This window comes from Barbatula barbatula (genome assembly GCF_947034865.1).
Source record: "Barbatula barbatula genome assembly, chromosome: 20".
Classification (NCBI taxonomy): domain Eukaryota; kingdom Metazoa; phylum Chordata; class Actinopteri; order Cypriniformes; family Nemacheilidae; genus Barbatula; species Barbatula barbatula.
This window is the reverse complement of record NC_136783.1, coordinates 10,311,487-10,332,906: the sequence shown is the minus strand read 5'-3', so window position 1 is coordinate 10,332,906 and position 21,420 is coordinate 10,311,487. Positions and strand designations below refer to the sequence as shown.

General features: G+C 39.9%; 1 protein-coding gene across 4 annotated transcripts in view; it reads right to left on the bottom strand.

The window, feature by feature from the left end:
* Window positions 1-232: 232 nt before the first annotated feature.
* The window catches only part of nlgn1 (neuroligin 1), a gene marked incomplete at both ends in the record, with an annotated part of 139,086 nt that continues 117,898 nt past the window's right edge, over window positions 233-21,420 (bottom strand). For 2 of the 4 annotated variants that reach the window (XM_079483615.1, XM_079483614.1), the window contains 3 exons: window positions 233-1,067; window positions 1,814-2,603; window positions 5,263-5,475. In XM_079483615.1, coding sequence (XP_079339741.1) covers window positions 233-1,067; window positions 1,814-2,603; window positions 5,263-5,475 — 1,838 coding nt within the window. The remainder of the gene's footprint in view (window positions 1,068-1,813; window positions 2,604-5,262; window positions 5,476-21,420) is intronic. The other 2 variants (XM_079483617.1, XM_079483616.1) reach the window with 1 other exon arrangement.

Genomic DNA, 21,420 nt, shown 5'->3' with positions numbered 1-21,420 from the left:
CATCTGAATCATCTTGCACGTTTTGTGTTTTGTTTTTCCCCTCTGATAAAAAAGGATAGGGTCGCTCTCGAGGAAAGAGAAAAAATCTGCATTGTTAATTCCTGTTCCTCTGAACAACTGGAGTAAAGATATTCCTCACTCGGTGATGTCACCTTTGCCCGTTGTCCGCCGCCACACTCAAACTCCACATCCGCGGGAGCGTATCTGTGTGTATGTCAGTGTTGGTGTGAGGCTATACTCTAGTGGTGGAGTGTGAATGGGGATGTGGATGGGGAAGAGTGTTATTCTGTCCGCTGGAGTAGCTGTTATACGGGTGTAAAGAGGTAAGGCCCGGCATGCTGTTGGGAATCATAGTAATGGTGTTTGGGGTCATGAGCGGGATGTCGTCTGGCGAACGGCGCATGGCGAGCGTGTAATCGGGTGGGCAGGCAGTTCTCAGGACCACCTCGTGCGGGTGCATGGCCTCTCGACATTCCCGCTCCAGATCGCTGTGTTTCATTTGCAGAGACATGATCTCCTCCTCCTGCGTGTGGGGCAGCTCGTTGGCAGTGGTCCTTTGCGGACTGCAGCGGCGATGAACCTCATGTCGCCGTTTGTCTTTCTTGTAGTACAGCGCTGCAAAAGCTAAGATGTTGAGGAAGAGTAATGAAGCACCCACGGCGATGGTGACACTCAGCTCGGTGGAATAGTCCCGCTGGTCTACCAGAAAGGGTTGGTTCTGATTCTGGTTGTGGCTGTCCTGCGTTTCAGTGGGGAACGGCGTGGGGTACGGCCTCTTGGTGTTGACCGGGATCTTCTTTGGCGTACGGGGAGTGACCTCGGGTGGAGGCAACTTAGTGGTAGTGGAAACGATCTGGGTAACCTCGTTGAGGCTGTGGAGATGAGGCACCAGTTCCAGCCACAAGTTGACTTTATTGGCACGGTAATGTTCCTTTACACGGGGCTTCAAGCCAATGTGAAGGTATAGCTGGTCCTTCTGGTTGTAACGTGTCCAGGCCACTTCCTCAAAGCGGTTGGGTTTGGTGTGGATGAACTTGGTGTCTTGTGGAACTGGCTGGTTGGGATCACTGCAAAAAAAGAGACAATATAATTATATGGGAAGCACACAAACACCAAAAGGGATATCTTTAACTGCACAGAACTGCACATAGAAACCTAGCACTCTAAGTCAGCTCAAGACAAATATCTTACAACCCATTATCGGCATAGTACCATGTCTGAAAGAGGTGCCTAGAGATCCCTAATACTCTCCCAGAGCTCATTACTGTCTCCTGACAACTGCAACTGCTTTTAAAATTAACAAGAATTAGACTGAGGGAAGAAATTACACATTTTCACACAAATTGATTTGTTGTCCTCCCCTGAGATGGTACAGTAATACATCCAGGCAGACATTTAATTTAAACGGCAGCGATGTCATATAAACGCTGAACTGACTCTAAGTGATCATCACTTTAATCACTGAATTACACCTGAATTGAAGCAAACCGAATTGTTGTTGCGTAAAAAGCAGCAGTGTAAATGTAATGTAGCATAACCTAGGGAATTTAGGTATTTCTGAATAAAAATGATGTTAAGAAACAATTATGCAATGATTTTACCTTAGGAACCCTGTTGTACCCTGTTTCCTGGCAACAAATGGATTTTGTGTGGAAATCAATATCAAACTTGTTCTCCCAAATTATGAGTATAGTGGTCTAACAATATAATGTACTTCTCAAATATATCGTACACAATATCTTTTTAAGCATGATTCAGTGACATATTATTCAACACAAAGCTAATTTCTTAAAGAAGTTGCCTAGATACTAACCCTGTCTTTGCAAAGTTCGTCCAGTATGTCATCACCACTGCACTGAGCATCACATCATTTTTGGAAAAGTTGCAAGGGAAGAGTTCGGTTGGACCAATCATGGGAAGCCCAAACACATAGGGGATCTCATCACCATGCGCTGCGTCGGCCCAGGGAGGCACCTGCTCTGTTTGGCAATGATGGTAGAACGCATAGAAATAAGTAGGGGAGCCAAAGCTTGAGTGAAGGTCTGCGGTGGCCACTGCTGGTGCCACCCACTGATGATCTGTGAACAATGCCAGCAGGGTCTTTCTCCTGGTCTCCGGGTTGTGACGATCTGCCCAGTCAGTGTACATAAACTTAATAGTCTCCCGCAGAATGTCCTTCCCCTCTGGATACCCGTACAAATCGTCCACAAAACTCGACACGGCGTAGTCGAAATCATTGGCTTGCACACCATTCTCATTATCCACGATGAGTTCCACAAACTTTAGCCCCTCACCCTGGTTGACGCCCAGCATGATGTCATAATTGAGGAACTCCCCTTGTTCCATGAGGATCTGAGGGTCATCAGGGATAACATCACCATCAATGACGGGACCGAAGGCGATGTGGTAGCGAGCGGGCTGGATGTCCTGCTCCACTAACTCTTTGTAGTGTTTTTTCTGTAGGCACTCTACCATCTCCACTGTATCTTTGAGGTTGCATCCGACCTTCTTGGCCAGCATGCGGGCATACTTGGCTGGTTGAAAGCTGACAGCCCAGCTGGACAAGGCTGTGCCACTTTGGGCTATGGCCCTTTGGAAAAGACCTGTAAAGGTGGAACAAAGCAAAATTACACAGAGAAGAACAGCAAGACATTACAGTGGGGTCTAAATGTCAGAGACTGCTCGGTTCTATTTTGTATGTATTTTTAAATTATTAATTATATTAACAGCATAACATTTGAATACAAATTTGTTTTTTGCATACATTTCTTAGTATTTGTTGGTCTCCCTTACGTCACAAGTTTACCTTTTCTTAGGTATCCAAAAGAATGCAGAATGTTAATATACTTCATGTCAAAACTATTTACAGTTTTATATTTATGGCAGGGCTGTCAATCGATATATCGCGATTTCGTATCCAGAAGAAAAGGTAGTGATTACATAATAGTGTATATGTCTGTTCACTTTGCATATACATTTTGTATTTAGAAACGCTTACACACACACATGCATATATTTAAGAAAAATATACAATATTATTATAAAAAATTAAACACTTAAATATAATTTCAATTATTAGTAAATATATATAAATACATCTAAATATTTCCTAAATCTATAAATGCTTGTATGTGTATGTTTTTGAGTTTATAAATACAACATTAATATGCACAGTAAACAGACATATATTATATTATTGTGGATGTGATTAATTGTGATTAATCATTTGACAGCCCTAATTTATTGCAAATCTTTCATTTTAACGTTCACATAAACCCCCAGATTGTATAAATTGTCTCAGACTTTTGGAGCCTGCTGTATTCACAGAAGTGCACCTCGGTACAGAACACATAAATCTCAATTAAAATGTTGTGCAAATCTTAAATGGTTTGGGTAAAAAATGCGCTGATATGAAACGTAAATACGCTGATAAACTTGTATTGCAGACAGAGCTAAACAATGGAGCTGAACAACATGAAATTTCAGGAGGAAAACATGCAACCATTACAATAGAGATTTTGATTACAATGCATTAATGTTAATTAGCTGTTACGGAACAACAAAATTGACCCATACCATTGAAGAGAAGCAGATATCATGCACATCAAGAACAAAATGCAAGTGAGTGAACATGTGCGTGTGTCTGTGTGTGTGTGAGAGAGACAGAGAGAGAGAGAGAGAGAGAGAGAGAGAGAGAGAGAGAGAGAGAAAGAGACAAAAAGAGCAAGAGAGAAGAAAATTAAGTTACTCTGTTACCATGACAACCCCCGGGATTTCAGTCTTAGCAGTGCAGTTATGAGTAAAAACATGTTCTTACTAAAGAAAGAAAAAACTACAAAACACACACACATGGAAATTAAATGGAAATAAGAGGACACTTTAGTTTGCGATTCAACAGTGAACAATTACGTATGAAGAGAGGAATATGTTTGCGAACAGTGAATACACTGTTAAACAAAAAAAGAAAAATATTTGAAATGTATCGAAATTATTCAAGACTAACCAGCGCCTAAAGGCAAAGCGATAGAACAGAACGCTTGAGTTTCTTCTAGAGGATTTTCTGGGTTCATTTGAATGATAGTGACAACCTTAGAGCAGGTCTGTGCCAAGAGACCTCTTTACAAAGCAATCTTCCAAGCAGAGCGACTGAAAATGGAATTAATGTATTTACTCTTTTCGTGCCAATGAGTGCTCTATTTGAACAGCGCGCTCACGGTGCCTGGTGACGTGTATGCACTTGACTAAATAAAGATGAGAACATAAAGCAAGCCAGGGAAATGTAATATCCATAAACAAGTGATATCTGGTCAGACTCTGTGAGTACGCTGCCTTAAGTGTGCCAGCGGGTGACAAATGAGTTCGGCTAATGCGGGGCACATGAAGGAACCGCTGTGAGTTTTTCTGCAACGTTGTTGGTTTTACGATTTTTGGGTCACGCCATTGGGCTGTGTATGAAATTAAGGATTTGTGTGCTGTGTTTCTCAACTAGGGGTCTGTGGAACCCTAGTGGTCTATGTTTTTGTTGTATTTTTACTTTATACGCCAAAAAAAGCTGGTTTGATTTTTATCAATGTTTAGGCCAAATATGGACATTTTCTACTGTAGGTTAATTTAACCCTATCTAAAAATGCTTGGTTTTATACAAGCCATGGTTCGGGCAAAAAAAGACAAACTCAACGGCTGTATTTAAACCAACAATGGGTTTATAAACCTAGCAATTTGGGTTTAAACAATCCAGCAAAGGTTAGTTTATACAGGTAACCCAGGGTTCATCCCTTTTCGACCCAATAATAACCAGCATTATTTTACCATCACCCCAAAATGTTTAAATACTGTCACATTTTAAGCATAAAACTTGTTTTGATAAAACCAAAATAATTTCCTTAAACAATTTGCAAATATGCAGCATTGTTTTTGCATCTTGTAAGTCATATGTGTGGAGGAATGAGTGAAAATGCATTATTTAGTGATAATCTTCCCTCCAGTGAGCTGTAACCTCAAGAACTACAGTAATCGGATCATTAAGTCAGGAATTCTAAATTCCTTTTTTCAGCCTGTTCTTCTTTGCAATGATCAGGTTAGCAAATTAAAAACACTTACAAACAGTTGGCCTGTAACATAATTAACTAAATGAATAAAAATGACACACAGCGATGAACTTCAGCCATTCCAGAAGGCAAGAACTTCAAAATGAGCTCATGACACAAGCAGCACTGGCATGCAGACAAAACACTGTCAAAAGTTAAAACCTCTGCATTGTACCTTTGGTTGAATTGCTCCAACGGTTACCTTCAGAATAATGGGAAAGGGTCAGGAGGTTGACACACGAGGCTCCGGCCCCAGACCCAAAAACAGTAATGCGTAAAGGGTCACCCCCAAAGAACGCAATGTTTTCACTCAGCCAGCGCAGGGCTTGGATAAGATCAAGAAGTCCGTAGTTTCCTTTGGCCGCCTGGTCTCCTGTGCTCAAAAAACCTGCAGACAGAATAAAATGCCCATGTAAAGCCTTTAAAAGATTGAAAATGTTGCATTATTCATAAGCAAATAGCAGTGGAAGGGACCTAATAATGACACACTAACACATTTCTAAACAAAAAAAGACAGAACAGAAACAACCTTGCCTTCCTCCAAACACTTTTTTAACATCCATGGATTGTTTTGATTGCAATTGTTCCCCTCAGGAGAGCTTATATAAATAACTTTTCAGAGTTGTTTATTTCCAGATCTTGTGGTTGGATTGACCGGTTGTTGTAAATAATCATATTTATTTTGTACCTTAAATAAACTTTGCGTCAAAGTGCTCCCGTGAACGTGCACTTGACTTGACAGTGGAGAAAATATCGATTAAATTCATTATTTTGGTTGTTTTTTGCACATTTAAAAAAACTCTCCTGGAACTTGACAACAACTATAACCATAATGTCTATGAGGAGGCCTGGCAATCTGGGATGTCACCTAAAATATCTTCATTTGTGTTCCGAAGACCCCCGGAGCTCCTAAAACATGTTGAAGTGGGCGAGTCAAAAATAGCAAAATCTTGATTTTGAGATGATATACATTTGCCTTCTGTGTTTAACATTAACCCTGATTGTTTTTAAACAAATTTGTTTTGCTTTGGTTTGCTCTTTGTCTTTGGTTTGGTCAGCCAGTGGAACTGAAGCTTTCTGGGATAATGCAGAATGCCGCAGATTTTTTACCCCTTGGCTTCCAATTAAGTGCTCTCGAATAAAAACAAATCAGTTATCAGAAATACATTATCGGTGTCTGTGAACAATTTGCGATTACAAAGAACTAACTTAGTGGTGCATTTTAATGGTAATTTAGTCACTGACTACTTCACTACAGTAGGCGCAACCTGGGAATACACATCCTGGGGGAGGTATAGAAATTCTGGCAGTGTGCATGTTCTGTGAAGACAGCACTATGGGTCTTGTAATTGCCCCCACATTCCCAGAACACGTAATATATTAAGCACCGCACCGATTCAACAGTGGCGCAACTGATGCAATATTCTCATTAACAGATGGGAATGAGTAACGAAAACTCTGCAATAACTTTTGGTCTTTTACAGAAGGCTCACCCCCTACCTTTTTTTTTTTAATTGAGTTCTTTATTGGATTTAATTAATCTATTTGTGTTGCTACAGCAAGAAGTTGATCTCCTGGAAGTGGCCGTCCAATACAAGCACGCATTTAATTGATTCCATTTAGCCAAGGCAGTGTGTAGTGCAAATCAAAAGACCAGGCGCAGACTTGAAAATGATTAGCAATCAAATGGCAGCCTGTCAGGTGCCCGAGCCAGCAGAGTCGTGAGCGCATTTGGCTGCTAACACAGTGAATATAATCAATGGGGAATTGCCCAGGCCTGCGAATGAAGAGGTAGTTGGTACAATGCGCAGAAACAGATTCACTACAGTGCGCTGTAATGACACTAATTATGGATTCCAATCACAATAGAGAAAGACAGGAATGCTCCTGTTTTGCCATGTAAGTCGCGTTTGTGTTTTGGTCTTGAAGGAGGGGCCAGCGGGACACTGGAAAGTTGGAAATTGGAAAGAACATTAAGGATGGCTATTATGACCCATGTGTAGTAAAAATATAAAAGCTAGAAATAGTTATGCTTCCAGAAGACCTTAAGATTTCTTTCATAGATTGTAATCAATGTGAAATGGCACAAAGTGAAACCCAACAAACGCTACTGTTCTCCTTTATAAGATAAGTAATCCATTACCAGCATCATATAATAAAATGGAAAGACTTATAACATCTTTTAAAACATGAATCATAACATTGAAAGACGGACACTCTGCTGTATGTGGACTGACCTCAAATCAAGCATACCCACCCAAGTTTTAACCCATGCCAGCCATATTGTGGTACCTTAAGTACACACCATTTTTAGAAGTCCCAACAGAAGAATAAAACTGAATCAGATTGGAATTACTTGGCCCGCACATTGGAATTCACGACTAGATGAGAAAGCCAGGGGGAGGATTAGTTCCAAGTGCCATGTACTTAAATCGATTCCTCTTGGAACACCAGCAGATGGCTTGAGATGTTAAATTAATCTACGTTTTGAGAGAGAACGGCAACGGTGGCAATGTGTGAAAACATGGAAACTGCGAGAGGTGTCAAACAGACATTTTATGTTCCTTTCAGGGCCGCGGATAAATAAATGCAGCAGAGATGTTATGCATTTCAACATTTGCCATACAGTCTCACTTCAAAAAGATATGTCGCAGCTAGACCGCTTATGAGTTATTTGTCTGTTCTGTCTGCACTCACACGGCAGTGAGACAAATTGGCCCTCCTGTTGTGTTATGTCCCTAAAAATATTTATAGTGTGACAACACCTTCATACTTTTCTTTCCCATCACAGAATTATCATCCGTTTCCTACGACTTCAAGACTTAAAGCAGATGCCATCTGTTCCTGCACTGCAGGCTGGCACTCGAAAATGTTTTCTAAACTGCAAGGCACGACAAAATGAACTGCCGAAAGTTGGTCTGAAAAGGTTAGCGCAATAAAACGATGGCAGGAGAGATGGCAGTGAATTTCTGTTGTGAATTTCCATTGGCACCCCTAGTAGTAATTGACAGTATTGCATTCTGATAATTACGGTATAATGTGTACAATGACCACAGATTGTATAAATTACAGCCTGTGAGCATGGTCTCACTCGCAGGAGATTAATACGCCCGAGGTTGGCGCAGTCTTACCGCTGTGAACCACTGTTGGATCCCGACAGAATCTGAATTGACAGACCTTTCCCTGACTTCAACTCTTTGGTGCACATAATTTCAAGCCTGAAAACTGCTGCTGCAGGCAAAACACACAGATTTTTATTCAAACAGTTTTTTTTCATAGGGATGTTACATTAAAGTAACCCACTTTCTTCTAGAAAAAAGCATCTCCTTTAAATTTTCTCTCTAAGCGGGATCAGTGACATGCCGAATGATTTCATGTGAATATATTTTATGAAAATAAACAGCATTAAAAAGTAAATAGCACCAGAGTGAGCAGCATTGGTGCTGAAAATATCGCCTTCCAATGGAGACCAAACAAAAGCAGAGACACAATAATCTTCCCAATGTAAATATACAGCAGGTAATGAAAGTTAAATGTACATTTCAATAATTGAATGGATAACTGTATTACACTTGGAGAGTGGATGGTGCATTATTTAGCATACATTACAGCTGTCAGATTCTTATCAGGCTAACATCCCTGTCATATCCCATTTCAGTGGATTGAGTAAATGAAATTACCTCTGGCTAAGACCAGCGGTTTGCGGATTTGGATGAACAGTAGTTCAGCACCCTTTTTAAACGGAGTCACATAATGCAATGCAACATACACAACATAAATGTTTATAATATACACATTTTTATTCCTTAAACGAGTTGCTTTAAATTGACTGTAAAACAAAATACCTCTGACTACATATTACAAAAATGGAAGAACATCAACAAGATGCCATAATTGTTCTTAAAATACTATCATGCAAGCCTCAAACTATGGCACAGCTCTCTTTGAAATGTTCTTCTCAGCAGTTGCATTGCTTCAAAACCTGTTCTGAATTGTTAACCAGCTCACTTTCCATAGAAAAGAACAACATTTGCATACAGATAACAGCCTTCTGTGGTTTAACACACACGCTGCGAGTTCTGAGCGTGTGTGCGGAGGGAGAATAAAATCTTTTCATAAGAAGTGAGAGTCTAAAGATAGCCCTCCATCATCTTCCCTCCATTCTCCAGCGCAAGTCCTAGAAATTGTATTTTGCCGCGCGACAGGTGTGTGAGAGAAAGTGCCTGTTCCGTGCCATCTTACTGGCCCTATCGCTCCAAAAATGCTGACCCTAAAACAACTCTTATTTTACAGAGTACATCCACATATTACAGACATCATGTTGATAATGATCCAAGGCTTTTCTGGGGACGAGAACGCATGCCTTGCCTGCTCGTCGAGAGGTGTACGTGACCCCGCAAACCTGTGTGGAACCTGGAGGCAAGGTCTCGCTAATGAGCCTTGACCAGGGAGGGAATGATGCTGAGACGAGCCCCATTTCCAGCTCCCTCCAGTAACAAACACACAGCTTGTGAAATGTCATCTCAGTTCTGCAGGGGTGACAGCAGCATCCGCACACCACGACTCAGCCAGACGCCATATATTTAAAAACAAAACACTGCCATGATGGCAGGGTGTTGGGGATGGTTGCTAAGGTGATATGTGGTTGCCAGGGTGTCGGTACATTGTCATTCATGTTACTTTAAAGCAAGTTTTTGCAGGCATTTGAGAAATCAGAGTGGTTACATATTGGCTCCAGCCAAAAGAACGGAATACATTTATATTTCATTTACATTTATTCATTTGGCAGACGCTTTTATCCAAAGCGACTTACAAGTAGTTTTATACAGTGGCACTGCAGAGCAATCAGGGGTAAGGTGCCTTGCTCAAGGGCCCTTCAGTCATGACCTGCTGGCACTGAGATTAGAACCGGCAACCTTCTGACCACAAGCCCAACGCTCTAACCATTAGGCCACAGCTGTCCCTGAATAGAAAAAGATGGACCGACCTTAAAGCCATAAAACGTAGATAACAAAAAGGGAAACAAGAGAGAGGGAGAAAGAAAGGAAAAAAGAAAGAGAGAGAGAGAGAGAGAGAGAGAGAGAGAGAGAGAGACTTAACTTAGAGACTTAGAGGTCTTAACCCTTAAGTTTACAACCAGCAGGGAAAAACATGACCTCACAGTGGTGACTCTGAGAGGCAAAGCAAAACATATCTAGAAACTAAATAAAACTCTATAATGTTTACTCTCTAATCGTGTCAGTCGACAAGTTACAATCGGATTTAACATCACCTTCACATAAAAGGCAGTGGTTCACATGATTACAGCCTCCCTTTACAGCTAATTTCATGAAATTTAGTTTGTCATACTGTCTACTCCTAAATGTAAAAAAACCTGATCCTGTTTGATCAAGGTATGCGACTGTTCAATATAGTTAAGTGTGTTTAAAGTTTAATATACAGATTTGTGGCTCTTCATAAAATGTTTTTATTCTAATCGGGAATTGAATCGTGAGTTTGTGAATCGGAATTGAATCGGAACATCAGAATCGTAACCCAACCCTAGTCACAGGTATTTATTGCACAAACTGACCAAAAGCAGTGTAAAAGTATTACAAACAACTCGTGCCGCAGACATTTATGCATCAAAGTCGTATGATAACTTTATATGAAGAAGCCGTGTCTGTGAATGCACGCAGTTGTCTCCTATTCAAAGGATAAAGCGGAACAAAAGGCTTGTTCGACTTGATAAGGCACTGCAAGATCCGACAGGTGGATCAAAGTACCGATTCGAAAGCAAACCTTTTATGTTTTTTCTAATCTCTTTTTGACATCTTCTAGCTACTTTTGAAAAGTGACCAGAACAAAATATTGGTACTCTGTCTTTAAATACTATTTTGGTTGATAATATTATTTGATTTCAGTTAACAGATATTTTAACAGTTTTACTTTTAGTAAACTAAAATATCTTTGTATTGGCGATCAGGTGGTTTTTGGACAAAAAAGTGCACGTATTATACAGTCAGAATTAACTTCAACTGGAGTCTTGCATCAGGCTTGTAAAAGCCAGCCAGACCCATTCTGTCTGCGGAGCGGTGAGAGATGATGCCTTATTATTTGTACACAACCACGCATGAAATGCCAGAACTTCAAACCACCGCCCCCAGTGTTTGGCAAACTCAAGTTTGCTGAGAGCCTCCTGTCTGTCAGTTTTGTCAGATGCTTTTGGTGAAAGAGCAGAAAAACATGAGATGAGGTGTCAGAGAGGGCATGCAAGAAGTTAAGGGAACAGTATTGAATGCTATCTCAGGGGCCACAGCGGTTAACCATGTTTGACAGCTACAGCGTCTCAAACCAGTACCTCTCCGGCCAATCAGAGCCCTTGTGGCCGTGTCTGAACCTGCGGCCAGTGAAGCGCCAAAAAAGAGTGTAAGTGCATTGTGACACCCTCCCAGATTAAATGTCACAGGGTGTCACTGGGTCCTAAAGCCCTTGGACCTATCTCATGGGATGGATGTGACTGTCGACCCAAATCCGTGGTGTCACCGAAGGATCATAATTGTCTTTTTGCACACATGTCTCAGGTAACAGAGTATCATGAAGTTCAGTTCTGTAAAGAACGTCCATTTATACACCAGAATGAACTTCTAGGATAAAAATATACTTTTAAAGTATACTTTGCAGAAATGTTTTATATAAATATGGAATGTAAATATTTTACAGTAGTATACTGTATAACTATTAATAGAACTTCACTTTCTGCTTAACCCAGCTTCTCAAATTGTACTTTAAGTAAATGCCATTGTAATCGTTCACGTTTTCCGCAGACTAGAACTGTGCCGAGATTTACCAACATAAAGTAATACTATTTCAGCATTTCTCATCTCATTTCTCCAAATGAGTAAATAATGGGTTTTAATCAATCTTCATTACTCATATTTAATTATTATTGGTTAAAATCCAAATTATAATATCTAAATATATTATACAGTATATCATATTTTTTCATGATTAATAATATTGTTAATTAGAATCATTTAATGTCATTTTGCTGCGGATAGATTTTATAGCTGTATATTTTCACTATTCTCACTGTTAGTCATTTGTGTCTATTTCAGAAGAAACCCCAGAGATAAAGTTGACACTTCAACAAAACTCAAAAGTGAATGCCATTAATCCTACGGAGCTATGAACGAGCAAGCTCTGGATAATGTCCTCTGGGTAAAAGCATCTTGCTACTAAACAGACCGCTGTGAAGTGATCTCTATGCTGTGCCGTATCAACCGTTATAACAATGGGAATTGTTGTTCAACAACACTTTTATGAAATAACTCAATTCATAAGAACAACAAATATATCAAATGTATAAAAAACACAAAAGGGAGCCTAGCAAATGAGAAGAGTCTTCCATATCAAACTTCAGGAGTTATTACCATAATAAATGGTGAACGCAACCCGAAAGTCCCATTCATGCGCACCCACTTCCTCTCTGTCATGATCCTGTTCTCCTTGTCAGGAGTTTTCTAGTTCTGTGGACAGGGTTGTGACAGTGTCATGTCTTTTGTGCTTGCTGTGTTTTCTGTGCCTTTGTTGTTGCTTTGTGCCATGTGCTCTCCTGTCGCGTTTTTGTTTTAAGAGTTTTTTATCCACCTTTGCTGTGTTTATTTTCCTGTTCTGCCCCATCGCGGGTTTTTTAGTTAAATAAAGTCTTTTTCAAAACTGCTGTCTGCACATGGGTTCTCTCTCCAAATTCCAGACACTGGTTCCAACACAAAACAAACAGAGGCAGTTCATCTATAGATCTAGAGCTGATAAGGGCAAGATAAAAGCCTATCACTGCCAAAACAAATCTCCATCGGAAAGAAACGTCAAAGGAAGACTTATTCATGCCAAAGAAGTATCAGTTTAGTATCCACACCGAATGCTTAAACAGTCAGTCACCAGCTGCCATCAGACCGATAAAGACTTTGACAACTGAACAGCTTTGTTCTGTCGATCAAGTGTCTCCACAAAGGAAATAAACATTTATAAAATAAATGGTTATATTCTGATGTCACAGACAGAATGAAGTCCTTTCAACAGTAACAGTTCACCATCCACAGCAGTTTAAGAAGACAAATAGAGAAAAAAGCATTCTTTTTTAGCGTATGAAGATGTAAACATGGATCTTGCTACGAAACGAACCTCCTCCAATATCGCAGCTTGAAAGACGAGTCCCATAGTAAGAAACATCATCTATCTATTAAGCATGCTTTCTCCTGCCAGTCTTTGAAGATGTATCATAAATTCACATTTGTGGTGTGCATGCATCATAAATGAATCATAAGGCAGCCATTCGTTTGATTGTATTAGTATTGCAAACATCTTGATGGATTCTGTTGCTTCAAAGGCGCCCATCTAAAAGACTTCAGGCAGCCTTGGAAATGCACAAATCTAGCAGGCTCTTGAAAATTTAAACAAGACACAGACCTTCTTCTGGGACCAGCTGTCAAACCTGTCCTAATATTGTGGGACACACAAACAGCTTGCAATGCGGCATACGGTAAAGGCTTGGCTCGAAGACCAAGACGACGAAGGGTCTCGGCTTTATTGCCTGTGGACAAATACACACTCGGATACTTCGCACAAACAATTTCTATCCAACTGTGGTGAGGAAGGTGGGACGAGAGCCGTGACGCGGGGCTGGTGGCGTGAGTGATCAGTGCAAGCAGCTGTGCGCGCACCGGTCCCGCATCTTATCACGGAGGAGATTGGGAGCTTAAAAGGACGATCGGCAGGACTGTTGACGAGAGAGGACCGGGCCCGGACATATGTTTAGTTTATGTATGTTTTATGGCCGGCAGTCTACCGTGAGGTGGCTGCCGGTTACTTCAGTGTTTATTGTTTATTTAATTAAAGTTTTCGTGTTTGAATGTTCGCCGGTTCCCGCCTCCTTCCTTCCCTTCTATGGATCTTTATAACACCAACCCAGTTCTATTTTTTACCTCAGAAAGACAATATGAGGTAAAATACCACTTGACAGCTTGAGGATTCGGATAAAATTTTGGTATTTGGATTATTTGACATTTTGTGAGAACACATCGTTCCACGTGAGTTTGCCAAAATATCTGGATTAGTTAAAAAATAATATTTTTGAGAGAAATGGCTTCAATGATTTAATCTTTAGTCACCCACACTCATTTAAAAAGAATACACACATAAAATCCGAAACCAAAGAGACATAATTTGACAAAAGCAGATGCCTCATTAGTTGGGCGGTATTTTTACAGGGGCTGTAAAACAGCAGGCTGACCGGGTGAATATGTGCTGGGGTAGGTCATGAGGGGACCATTAACATTGACTGTTAGATTCAGCTCAGGGCTTTCATTGAGCGTGACCGAATCTTTGTCAGGAATGAGAATGCTGACTGGCTGAGGGTGAGCGGAAACAAGATGTACAGCTATGAGGCTAGCATCCCTCAATGTTGCGTCTGGAAAAGCAAGGAAGCTGATTGTGGAATAAGGCTGATGTCATTTGAGCTAACAAGCGTTAAACTGTATTGATTGATGAAAAATGACACAGAAAAGGTCAGTGATCTTCACAGATTCTGTGGTGAACTTTTGAGGACGTTGAAATGACAGTGGGCTTGATATCTGGGTCATGCTCTCAACAAGTCCCCACATTGACTGAGTAAAAAACACGGTCTACAACCTGATAGCTGAAAAGCTAGAAGGTGTACCCAGAGCCCTGCTTCGCTGGCATCGCAGTGATGTATGGTGCACCAGCCGGGAAATAATTCCTTCTGTTACAAAGAAACTTTCAACTGTTAGCCCACAGCCTGCTTGGTACATTCGGACATTTCCAGGGTGATGGGTGGGTTGGTTCATATTGGCGGCATATCCCTAAAAATGATTATCAATACTCGCTGCTGACTTAAATGACCTCCAATTAGCATCCACCACTAAAGACTTTTATTTTCCTACAGAAAATTAAGGATACATAGCGAACACCTCTAGGCAAAACTCTCATCTCTCGAGGCTGTACATATAATGATTTCTGTGTTTTTGATGAAATAAAGTGCAATCCAAGAGCAATTGGCACTGTGAGGAGAGATCAAACCAAGTATAACATATAGAAAGTGTTGCTGTAAAATGCTTAAAATGTTATTTTAGAGATACGAACGAACAAAGAGAATGATTCAAACACACATTATATAGTTGGAGAACAGATTAGAAAGATCAAAATGACCACCTCTAAAATAAAAATGTGCGATAGTCTTTCCTTTAATTTTGTTGTATTTCTACAAATACTAATTTAGCATTAAGTATTAATATCAGTCTTTAATATGTTTATGTATTATGTATATAATGTCATATGTATTTCTAACTGAATGCCAGAAAATCTTGCTGTTCACTTGCTAAGTTCCTCGTGTTTATTGCTTCACAAAACCGCAATGGCTTCCTTCATTCAAGCTTTACAAAATGGATGCTGAGTGACCATGGCGACTACAGCTCTGAATGGCGGCCTGGTGAGCTCAGTGCCGGCCAAGGTTTTGTGTGGTTTGCGGTGTAAAGGAAACGCCACAGCATGCTGATTTAGAGGTGTAGAGGACAGGCAGAAAGCGGGTGAACGAGAGAGAGCGAGCAAGAGAGATAGCACTAGTGAGATAATTGTCTCCCATATGGGCTTACAAACTGGCATGGCAAAAGACACTTGGCCACTCTTGAGCCATGCAATCTCCCGTCCTGTTCCGACGTGCAAACATGGAAAAGGATAAAGTGCCGATTCTTGCCAATAATCCGCAGATTGACAAGCGTAAAGGTCAGAGGCAAAGACTGACTGTCAATCTTTACATGTGTCAGTAAATACACGAACCGACATGATACTTCATTATGTGATGATATTGCTTTCCAGTTTCAGAAAATCAAAGGTATGTATATACGTGAAACAACACACATAATATGAGTTAACCCAGACATCCAGCTCTCTGAAAAGCTGACCTAAACCCACTCTCACAGCATGGACATTTTTTTCAGCAACTTCTGGTCTGGATATGTTGCCCTTGCCTACATTAATGATGGCTACTTTGTTAAACTTAAAAGTAGACTGTTCTTACACTCCACTTCCCAAAGGGGAGCATGGCAAACAAACAAACACAGAAAACGCACATTAAAGGCAAACAAACAAACACAAACACACACACACACACACACACACACACACTCACACACACAGCAAGACACCAGTTTTAAATTCTTCGTCTAAACACCTGCTGTTTTCGAAGGCGAAAAATTTATGGCAGGGTGTCCAAATCATTACATTTCCGTGACAACCTCTACAAAGTGACAAAACATGGCCAGGTGGAAATGCCTTACCGCTGTGAATAAACATTATTAGTGGTTTCGGAAAGCAAGAAATGTTCTGTTTACTGTGGTCAACTTAATTGAAAATATTGTACCACAGGGACAGAAAAATAGACTGAAGAAATGCACTGATCTGATTTCCAACACAAAACACGAAAACATACAAAGATACACAAGTAAACATTGTGTCCTCGCCACAGGCCATAAATAATAAATTAAATGTGTTGTTCTTTTGTGACTCTATCTCACATTCCAGTTGGTAAATATGTAATACAAGATCATCTTACATATTACAACGTAGTAACCCAATTCACACTTATAAAAGCAACACAGTCGCGTACTTTAACCGAAAACACAAACTCTTTCGTGTAGAAATGATAGCCCTGTGCAGCTACCGATGCTCACGCGACTGAGGTAGGCTATGAAAACATGACAAAACTAAAGTAAGCTTCTAAATAATAACGATTATCAAGACTTGATAAACAAACTACTGTACAACTCCAGCCCATTAGTAAAAAGTCTCTGGAAAATCTGTGTCAAATCTATGAAACTGATTTGGTGTCTCGTTGTGATGGAACAACAAGGCGGCGCTCATTTTAAGATCGAAGATGACAGGAGGGGATGTAGACCTAAAAAAGTGATTTAAGGTAAACGGGTGAATTTGTCTTTACCATTCTGAAGGCAAATTTTAGTGATTTAAACTTGATGCGGGCAGTAACTGTCAGCCAGTGGAGTGAAATCAGGAGGGGTGTAACGTGGGTTATTTTAGGCGGGTTAAAAACCAGACGTGGTGGCAATTAACCAATATGTCTGGATTAATCCACCACCTGCAAACTTTGTCAGGAAATATCATCTGGTCAGAATATAATCCTTTCTCTGATGTCAAATGTTTGTAACAGCTCAAATATTTTACTTAAGTAATTACACCCAGCTGTGACGAGACTATCCATTCATTTACTTCTAATAAACAATGGCATGAAACATACAAGAGGACATGCTGAGCTGGCTGCCATTACATTTAAGCTAGAATGATGTAATTAAGCTATTTAAAAAGCTTAAGCAATGTTTCGCCTATTAACGTGAATAGATTTGAATAGCTACGGCAAATTTACGCTCCAGCGAACAATCGCTTGTTAAGCTTACGCATGACAACTTTGATAGATGATCTCCGAGCTGATATTTTGAGTGCAATATTTCCAGAATATTACAGTAATTAAGAGGTAATGGTTGAATCCGAGGAGGTTGTTGGGAATGTGTTAGCGAGAACCTTGACGTGCGAGGTCAACAATCTTACAGGGAAAATGAAGACAATTCAAATGGCACTGATGTGATTGTTTTCCTCTAGATCTTTTACTTGCGACTGTTTACAGCTGCAAATCTTTTTCGTCTATATGGCCATTTTTTGTTTGATAAATAAAATTGCAGGTTACCTTACGTGGGTTAAGAAGTGACAGCAAAGTGGCATTTCCTGCAAAATCATACCCAACAGTTGCAAATCGGAGTTAGGTAATTTTTTTAACACATATTTTCGAGTAGTTATTCAATAACCTTTATTTGTTATGTTTAACAAAATATTTTGAGAAATGTCTCAGTGGTTTTGTTCATATAATGACAGTCAATGGAGGCTGTTGTGGTTTTGTTACCAATGTTCTTTTGAACCGAAATATGGTAAAAGTAATATTCCTGGTTTGACAGGGTAAAAGAAGCGAGCATAGAGACTTGAGGAGGGGTGGGCTGCTATTGTTAGTGTTGGCAGAGCCAAGTGTTCAGCTGTGAGTATCAACAGTACATGGCAGGGGTGCATCTGCTAACAATTAAACAATAACATACTGTAGAGGAATAATACATTCACTGCTTATTGGTTTCTTCAGCTAAAGTAGGAGAGCATGTTATACTAACAATGCCAAGATAATGGCTTTGATTCCCACAGAACAAAATAGGTATTAAAGGAAATTTTGAATGCGCTGTAAGACGCCTTGGACAAAAGCATCTGGCAAATGAATAAATGTAGGTAGTGCTTTAATAACGCAGGAGACTAAAATGGAGCTCACATTTATATTAAAAGGGATAATTCACCCAAAAATGAGAACAGTTGCTTCTGCAGACATTCAGAAGATATTTTGAAGAATGAGGGTAACCAAACAACATTCGAGTCCATTGAGTTTAATTGACTGGACACAAAATATCTTATTTTGTGTTCTGCATAAGAAAGAGTCGAATACAGGTTTTGAACAACAGGGTGAATAAATGATGACAGAATTTTATAATAAACTATCCTTTTAAGGATTTCATCGGATGTTTCTCCTAATATTCCAAGATATACATTAGTGTGGTCAATCTTACGTTTTACCACAGTATCGTTCATCGAAATGGATAAATTCACATATCACAATATCATTTTTATTTTATCCAACTCCAAACACAGGGGTGAGGGTTAAACTAAATAACGCGATTGTATCTTACAAAATTGTCTTTTTCAAAAGTGTACATGGCTTAAAACAATCTTGCAGAAACAAAAATGCAAAAACGCAGAAACACCCACACAACTTTTCTGAGAAAAAATGAGCTCTCTTTATGTCCAAAAAACTGTTGTTGTTGGATTTCTTTGGAAAAGCTTGATTTCTGTTACGTGCCTGTTCACTATAATTCAACACACTCATATTTTGACCTACGCAGAAGAAAGGAGTCAGTGCCGGGCAAGTCTTTGTAAATCATCTTGGCAGACAAAAGCAACAGTTTAATAGATAATCTTAGTGGGCTTCTCAAAGTTTTCCAGCATTCCTGCTCTGAAAGGTTAATTGGGACTGGGAGAGAGAAGAGTGAGTCATCCAAGATTTCAAGCGCCAGTGACATTCTTGCCCGTTATGAAAGAGCCGTGTGTGTGTGTGTGTGTGTGTGTGTGGAGAAGACGTCAGCGCGGTGTGGTGGGAGACGGAGAGAGAGAGCATACAGAAGAGAAACGCACACACAATAAATGATTATTTTGCCAGACAACATTTCTCCTGAGAGAAGGAATGAGACAAATACAGGAAAGACATGGGAAGGACTCCGTGGAAGGACGAGCAGCAGGCTTGAAAGCAGAAGATGTAATAATGTGGAAAAAACAGACTGTAAGGCAGTTCTCTGGAATCAGCCCGGTGCTTTATCTCTCACACTGAGCTGTATGATTCGCTTGCCACAGTGCTTGAGTCCCAGTCTGTCAAACGCGAACCTTCCCACAGAAGGACAGCTGGCTTGGAGGAGACAGCTCATAGGTGAAAAGGACACACGTCGAGCTTTAAGCGTGACCCGTGAGGGCGCTGTGTGTGCTTCATTGCTTAAATATGCCTGCAGGTTTAGTCAAGAATGACAGAGCTACTTAGTTTGGCTCAGATGAACTTTAACCATGTTCTTATGATGCATGGGTGTTTAAAGCGGGCGTATTATAAACATTTTATATTTTTATTTCCCAGAGGTTCACATAATGATGTTGGTCATAACGTTTTGACTTTTAGAATTAAACGCTGTTTTTGGACACTCTTTTTTAGACTTGCGAACTCTGTTTATCGGTGTTAAAGTGATAGTTCACCCCAAAATGAAAATGATTTCATTTCCTCACACTCATGCGCTGGATCATTCCAACCACTTTCTTCCAGAAAACAAAAGGAGCTTTTTTGAAGGATGTTGGTAACCAAACCACATTGACTTCCATTAACTTCCATATGAACACAAAACCACTGAGAAATTTCTCAAAATATCTTTCTTTTGTGTTACAGAAGAAAGAGTCATAGAGGTTTTGGGATACAAAATGAGGTGAACTGTCCCTTTAAATACCAATTAGAAGAAATGGCATCAAGCAAGAGTCACGTTATAGTGAATATATTATTAAAGTAATTCATGTAAAAAGAAAAATTAATATATAGCCTATAACTATTTTATTATATTCGGCTCCTAACGTTACAAGGCGATTTTTTCTCAGTGCTTTAAAAATGGACCCTCCTTTGTTAAGAATATAAATAAGGATTCAATTAGAAGCCATTGTTTCATAAGATTGCAAAAATGAATCAATTTGCATCACAGTTACAATTGTTTGAATTTAACCTACTTGTTTTCTGATTGAATAATTCAGTGGAGGATTATTTCAATGACGCTTAGCGCCCCCTTGAGGAAGACTCCTTTGCATAACCTGCTTTTGCAGTTTAACGGGAATACTGTGTCTTTTAAATGACATTTTGCATTTAATGTTTGAATATATCATCCTAGTGCATCGCATTTTTATTTTTAGTGGAGTCTTCTTTCAAAATGTGACAAATAACAAAGCTGTCAACTTTCATAGTTTAGTCAATCCAAGTATAACTGCACTAGTTACCTTTCATAGTTTATTCAAATTCATTTCCCCATCAGTGACAGAAAAATTAGACTGTACCTTTATGTATTCCTCTCTCTATTACACACACATTCAAACAGCGGCAGCTTTCATTCCAGGTCAAGAGCAGCTCCTCGGATCTTCTTGCATGCAGAGGGTCATAAATTAAGAAAAGGCGCGAGTGCCACAATCAGCCAATTAACTCAGAATCCAGAAAGGCCAATGCAATTTCATCTCCGCACAACTGCTCTGGCACTGGCTGCAGATTCATTAGAGCTGACTGACCGGCTTTCCCCAGCACCACTCTCTTTCTCTCTCTCTCTCTCTTTCTCTCTCTCGCTCTCTCTTTCTCACACACACATACATGCACGCACACAGCAACATCGCCCACCACACCCTGCTTTAAAAGCATTTACGTTGTCTTTTATCCTAAGTAATCATAGTACATGTAAAACAGGCAAATGTCCTGTCCCTTTAAGAATTACAGCATATACATTATGAATTGTGCAAATACGACTTAAGGATGCTTAAGTGGTAAAGTGCATCAGTCCTACAGATTCAAAGAAGATGAAAATAAGTAAAAGACTGAGTCAAATTTACGTCATTACAGCCATTGTATCTAACATCTGATATAGACTTGAAGTTCAGATTTTCTGTACGTTTTCAC